We start from the raw sequence: 7348 nt of genomic DNA, 5'->3' as shown, positions 1-7348 counted from the left end.
CCCCACCCCGAGGCTGGTCCTCCACGGGGTGTCGGCCTGCTGCTCAGCCTGTCTCTGTTGACTATTTTCACACCGAGTCTGTAGAGTCTCTTTCCTCTGACAGATTCCAGAGAGGCCTCATCCACTCCCCCTGCAGCGGAGGACCCCAACAGTAGCCTCGGGAAAGAACGACCCACCTCACCCCCTCTGTCCTCCTGTGATAATACCACCTTCTCGGGGGAGACCCCCCTCCAGCACCTGGCGCCCTCGTTCCCCTAATCCAATTCAAAATGCATAATTTTTTCACACAACACGTGTCCGGCAAGTACAGTAACCTCTTTCACTGCAATGGCACGCATGTAAGACCAGCTTCTCCACAGCGCGGATGGCAGCTGAAGTCCCTCTCGCCATCAAGCAGACAGTGACGGAAGCATGTGTCTTTATGTGCGCCAAGGGGACATGACTAAATTGGTGGGATTTGTTGTAGCCTATATTAATAGAAACAAATAGAAAATAGCTGATTAATAAAATGTGTGCTGGTGGAACGAAATTCAACTTCTTAAAATAGAGCAGCATCACTCATCGCGGCTCTCAGTACGCTGCGTAATTACGCACGCAGTATATTACTGCAGCGGAGATAGAGCCCGAAAAGGCATAAGCATACTACAGATGTTTGGGCAGCAGCCTGTTTTCAGCGTGTGAAATGGCAATAAGGTGATTCACAGGTGCGCATGAGCACGTTATTTGATTTCTATGCATGACAGCCTCACATCTCTCTCTCCCTCTCCCCATCTAGGCTATAGTATATTTTCTCTCTCCCTCTTTCTCTCTCTCACTCTACTCTCAGTGAAGGAGGAAGCTGCTGATGTGACGCTGTGGTTTTATGGGCATGACCACACCTCCACAATGCTTTTGGGCATAAACACGCCTATACGGAGATGTGCGGCGAGATGACGTGAAGCGCAGCGGGCCGACACGCCCACAATTAGGGCTTTGCGCGGCGCTATTTCAGTTCGAAACAGGCGCTAATGCAAAATTACCGCCATTGGGAAGATAGAGCCCTATGAGTAATTATAAAAGGGCTCTCTCAAATCAAGCAATCTGATTGGTTCACAGCTGTGGTATTTAGCATATACCACAGCTAGAGCAGCATCCCCGAAACACTCCGCCTCTTAGAAAACAAATGGTAGCTACATAGCTTGCTAGCCTCGAAAACTGTAGGCGATATATTTTTTCCCAGGATGGTGAAGGCATGACCTGCCGCTTTCGCCATCCTGGGGAGAGAATTTAGAGATATTGTTTTGAATCCCTCAAACCACCGGTGCTCTTGGAAATCAAATGGAGAGGAAGACTCATAAGCAAAAGGGCATAAAAATGCAGGTCCAGGCACTCAAGGAGGTTTGAAAATGTAAAAGGCCTTTAATTTAATGGGCTTGAATCATTAAAACGTAAAAGGCCTTTAATTTAATGGGCTTGAATCATTAAAATACACCAACGCGTGTCGGCTTGCACCTTCTTCAGGGTGTGATGACACACAGAGAAATCCAGAAAACAAACATTAAAATGTAGCAAGTCAACCAAATGACAGCATCACTACAGATGCAATAAAACAATAAAAATACAGTACAACCAATGAGGAAACCACATGAGCAATACAGTGTTTTTGAGGAAAGAGGATTGGGAATCAAAGAAGAGAGAACCAATGGCTACATGTTAGGACTAAGACCATGGCTATAAGTATGATGAGAGCTCAAAGTCCTCATTGAGACCAGGGGCCTGTACTACAAAGCAAGATTAGTGGTTTAGCGAGGTAACTTCAGGTTTAAACCTGGTTTGGCCGTACTACAAAGCAAGTTAACTTCTTACCGACATATATTTCCATAGCAACTTATGCTTCACACTTAACCTGGTCCGCAGCAGGTTAAGTTGCAAGGATAAGATTAGACCTTAAATACACCGCCCACGAACCAATCAAATCAGCAGTTTGGAAAAATGGCCAACCCCTTTCTGGATGAGTTTCCCATCTAGGAAGGAGCACGAATTGTAATGTTGAATGAGTAATGTTAATCAATGTTAATGTTAATCAAGGACTAAAGCCTTGCACTTGTTGGCTATTTTAATTAAGCCCTACTTACCACTTTGGAATATGTTTTTATATATTCATTTTTGTGCTTTTAAGTAGCCTAGATACGTTGTTTGATCCCGCTGATCGATTGCAGCTGAATAGTGAGTGGAGAAATATCACTAAACCGGCATAAAAAGGTTACATAAACGTCTCCAAAGCGCACGGTGCCGTGTGCGCAACGGAGCTGAGACTGACGTTGGGTTGGAATTGAAATGGTCATAGCCTACATGCTGGAATAGCCTACATCTAAGCAATTTAATATGGGATCACCTGCACACAGGCGATCCCATATTAACATGATTCATATCTAGGCTACTCCTGCATTTTGCAGCTGCAACTCTGTTGCTTTTGGCCTGTATGATTCGATTGAACTTCATATTTCCAGCATCATTATATGAAATATGGAGATATGCGACTCTGCTGACAATATGTGACCACAAAATAGGCTATTTTTTATAAATGAAATCTATGCCCGCACGTACCGTGTCGATTCAGTTCAGAAGCATTTATTTTATTTTATTATCATTCTTTTTTTTATTGATTAGCCTATAGGAATTATTCAATCAGTGCGACTAAACACATTGATTTTATTTTATTTTATTTTATTTTATTTTATTTGACGGTTACAAATTGAAATACAATATACTGAACAAAGTACAGACACGGATCATTATTATTCATTGAGCCTAAATGGTCTATAACTACATACGGATTTTGGACTGAGATAGATTACACATTGCTTCCACAAAAGACTGTAGATAGAGAGCTGTAGATAGCCTACGAAACCGCTCTTCAAAGAAATTACTGGTGTGGATAAAAGTGGTCACTTTAGACAGTCATTCGGGAACAGTAATAATATCCAACGCAGATTTGCATTTGCGGTTTCATTCAATGAGGAAATAGGCGTGTCTTGCGCTGTAGGAGTTGGAGCAGTCCATATTGCACTCTGATTGGCAGTTGTTAAAAACCACGCCTCTTTTGCGGGCACGAGCTCCAGTGCACGGGCATTTTTATGTGCACGAGCTGAGAGCTTGATTAGAAAAACCTGGTTCGAGTTAACGAGTGGCAATCGACGTTCGTAGTACAAGTTAACTACAATCGAGCTGATCTGGTTTAGACAAACCAGATCAAGGGACAGATCCTGGATCTTCTTATACAACATTCGTAGTACAGGCCCCAGGGTAACTGTTGCACCAGCTGAACCTTATTTATCTCTTAAGTTAGGGTGTAAAGTCTACACTTTTTGTGACCTTGATGAAGGCACAGTGTGTTGAAACATCAGGTCACAACTTATTTAAATATAAAGAATAACAGAGTGTGCAGTTCTCCATCTTTTCACCTGATGCCTTCTTCAGACAGTCTGCACCTCACCTGAAGTATCTGGGTGCTCATCTCCAGCTCCTGTGTTCTTTAGCATGATATTCATAACATCTATTAATGAACAAAGAACTGACAGCATGTCTGACCTCAGAGTCTCCAGTCGACAGTGTGGACTCTCCAGTCCAGCAGACAGCAGCTCCACTGTTGAATCTTTCAGCCTGTTCTTACTCAGGTCGAGCTCTGTCAGATGGGAGGGGTTGGACTTCAGAGCTGAGGCCACGACTTCACAGTAAGCCTCTGAGAGTTCACAGTCAACGAGTCTGTGATGACAGATTTAATGTAGAATCAGTTATTATCAAAACAGAGCTGAGAACAAGCATACCAATAACTTTATGCTGAATGAATATACCTATGATGATGATGATGATGATGATGATGATAATCACAATGATAATAATCCTCGTCATAATAATTGTAATAATCATAATAACAGTTGTTTTAATCACATTTAAACACTTTAACCACACAATGTGTGGACCAAAACAGCTCAGCAGGCACAGTAGAATATCAAAAATGGAGAAAGGAGCTGTTAGGAATTTAAATGACAAAATTTAATTGGAAGTAATTGTACCTGTGTACTACGAGTTTAACAAAACAGAGTACATCTTCATGAAGGTGATACGGGCAGGTGATTTGCCCGTATCACCTTCATGAAGATGTACTCTGTTTTGTTAAACTCGTTAAACTCAACAGGTACAATTACTTCCAATTAAATTTTGTCATTTAAATTCCTAACAGCTCCTTTCTCCATTTTTGATTTTTTTAACACTTTAACCACAGCAGAAACTTGAAGTGAAGACGCTATCCGACGCCTAACATCCTCTTCTTCTAAATAAATGTAGTGGCCGCTTCCAAATGATTGCATAAAATCCACTTTTCTGTCTTTGAAAAACAAAAAATCATTCATCTGGAGCAACCCGGACATGCGGCGGACCATGATCGTGGGGACTCTGGACCACGTTCTGATTAGTTTTACTTTAGTTTATTTGTCAGGGACCATGTGCAGAGATAACATTGATGTCAGAGAGAAAAGATGCTTTGCACCAGATTATAGCAAATTGCTATTTTCCATCTGCAGTCCCAGAGCAGGTTGCCAGCACAAACAAAACAACAATACAATAAATAATAAATAACAAGGTACATAACAGATATCAACACATCTTAATTATACATATCGCCCAGGGGGTGGAGTCACCCTCTCATTTCAGAGGGGGCGGACCATTCTCAGTGGGCCTCTTCCCTTTTGCATGTTTGGATCTTTTTTAGCCATATTTAGAGGAATATCTCATTTTAAACACACTAGTGTAATTGTTTCTCTCTCTCTCTCTCTCACACACACACACACACACACACCACCACCACCAAGGGGCCCTCCTACCTGGCGATTTGCCGTGAGGTCCCTTCACTTCAAGTTCACAATAGATTTTAACATTCTCCTCTTGGTTTTTAAATCACTCAACAGCCTTGCACCTGAGTACCTGTCAGATATGCTTGTATAACGGCGTTGTGTAGGTGGTACTTGCAGCAACCCATGTTAAGGGCTTGCCCAGGGGTGGATACAAACTGCCGACCTTCGGCTTGGGAGTCAAAGGCACTAACCACTCCACCAAGAGAGCTAGCTCCCTGGGTGGAGCTGATTAACTTGCCTTTATACTGGGGAGTGAGTTTAACCAATCCACTCCCTACCACACTGGACTCACGAGGAATCAACACTGATTCACCTCGGTTACACTTGTATCCTATGATCATCTAGACCCCTCAGATCCTCTAGACCAGTGGTTCTCAAATGGGGGTCCGCGGACCCCCAGGGGTCCGTGGCACTTTGCCAGGGGGTCCGCAAAAAGTTTTCAGGTAATTTTTTTTTTTTTTTTTTTTTTTTTTATTAAAAAAGAAAATGCTACATGTTACTTATTCCTTCTCAAACTACTTCCTACATGGTGCTAGTCTATCAAAATATCTTGGCTGTCATTGATTGTGTTGCATAGTGGTTTTCTGTACTGTTTTAGGGTTAGGGTTAGGGTTACCCTAATTGTGATATTGTAAATCGCTTTGGACAAAACAAAAGCGTCTGCTAAATGACGTAATGTAATAAAAAAAAAAAAAAAAAAAAAGGCAAAATCTTCATAGTTCAACGAAAATAGTTTATGCTTTAAATCTAAAATGGTTCATGGATTACATTCTAATAACAAACCTATCAAATTAAAAGTCAAGCACGTTACCGTGGAAACAATTAAGCTTAGCCCAAAATCACAAATCGGAATAAGGGGGGCCCCGGTATATTTTCTATCTTGTAAGGGGTCCTTGGCTGAAAAACATTTGAGAACCTCTGCTCTAGACCCCTCAGATCCTCTAGACCCCTCCGATCCTCTAGACCCCTCAGATCCTCTGGCACTGGCCTGTTAGTTGTTCCCTGGGTGAGGACTAGGGATGTTCATCAATTGTCGAAAATCGATAATTGATCGTTAAGGATTGGAATCGATCCTGTGGAATTTGGATCGATTTTGTTATTATTAAAAAAAAAAAAAAAAAAAAAAAATATATATATATATATATATATATATATATATATATATATATATATATATATATATATATATATATATATATATATTTTGGACTAGGTTTGGGTGGAATTCGTTCCTCCTCGCCCCACGCCATTGCACAGCCGACTAACGTGAGGTGTAGCTTCATATAGTCTCTAGTTTTCTGGCTGGGCACGGGCCTTTGTGCCAACAAAACTGTTTTAAACATGGGAAATTCACACCGGCATGCGCCGGGGACAGCAGAGTGTTGGAGAGGAGACACATTGAAATAAAGAGTTAATTGAGGAGAACACGTTGTCTTTCGTATTTTCTGCCATAGGCATTCATTTTGTAAATATATATATATATATATATATATATATATATATATATTTAAAAATATATACGGTAAGTATTAATATGATCGATAATCGATAATTGATCGTTAATTTTCACCGATTATCGATTATGGAAAATTTTCAAAATGAACATCCCTAGTGAGGACTAAGCAGTACGGAGAGGCAGCATTGAGTGTCTATGGTCCTCCTCTGGAATAGCCTGCCAGAGCATCTGAGAGCATCACAAACCAAACACACTTTTAAAAGAAAACATATTTTAGCCTTGCATTCCCTTGACTTCCTCCTCCTTCATATTTTAATTTTGCTTTTCCTCTATGGACCACTGTTGTATAATTTCATTACTTTGCTGTATTGCTTTTATTGTATTTTTACTGTTTTTATTGTATTTCCAGTTTTTATTGTCTTTTACTCTACTTCTTTATACTGTTAAGCACTTTGAATTGCATTTTCTGTATGAAAGGTGCTATAGAAATACAAGTTGATTTGATTAGATGTAGTACTAGCTACTGTTTACATGAATGCATGCTAAACCAAACACTTGGGGGAGGTGGAGGGAGGCCGAAAGAGTGTTGAAGGTAAGAGGTAAGAGTTGACAGCGCTGCTTTTGGCCAATGGGACAACAGCACAGAACCGTGGCAGCCAATCAGAGGTGTCTCCTCCAGGCCAAAATGGCAGGATTGCTGTGCACTAGTGTTGCAATGGATCGATTAGTTGTCACTTCTGATCAATGCAAGTTCCTTTGCTCAATTATTATTATTATTTTGCGGGGCCTTTACAGTGTTGGAGGCCTTACACAAGCTGTGTAGTGAGCGTATAGGGTGGACCCACACTGAGTAAGCAACACAAATGCATGTTCAGTCAGGCAGATTTCACAAAGGTGGCCCCACAGTGGCCCTTTGTGATGGGTGGCCCACACACAAATCATACACACATAAGCACAATGTATATGTATATAATGTGTGTGTATATATATATATATATAT

At 41.1% G+C, this 7348-nt stretch overlaps 1 protein-coding gene across 1 annotated transcript in view; it reads right to left on the bottom strand.

The window, feature by feature from the left end:
* The window catches only part of LOC310798110 (ribonuclease inhibitor-like), a gene marked incomplete at both ends in the record, with an annotated part of 39153 nt that overhangs the window by 3349 nt on the left and 28456 nt on the right, over positions 1-7348 (bottom strand). Inside the window, one exon of the mRNA XM_083660603.1 lies at positions 3571-3744. Coding sequence (XP_083516729.1) covers positions 3571-3744 — 174 coding nt within the window. The remainder of the gene's footprint in view (positions 1-3570; positions 3745-7348) is intronic.

This window comes from Poromitra crassiceps (assembly GCF_964638095.1).
Source record: "Poromitra crassiceps genome assembly, chromosome: 2".
In the NCBI taxonomy this organism is placed as follows: domain Eukaryota; kingdom Metazoa; phylum Chordata; class Actinopteri; order Beryciformes; family Melamphaidae; genus Poromitra; species Poromitra crassiceps.
Note: the sequence above shows the minus strand (reverse complement) of the source record. Positions and strands in the feature narration are given on the sequence as shown.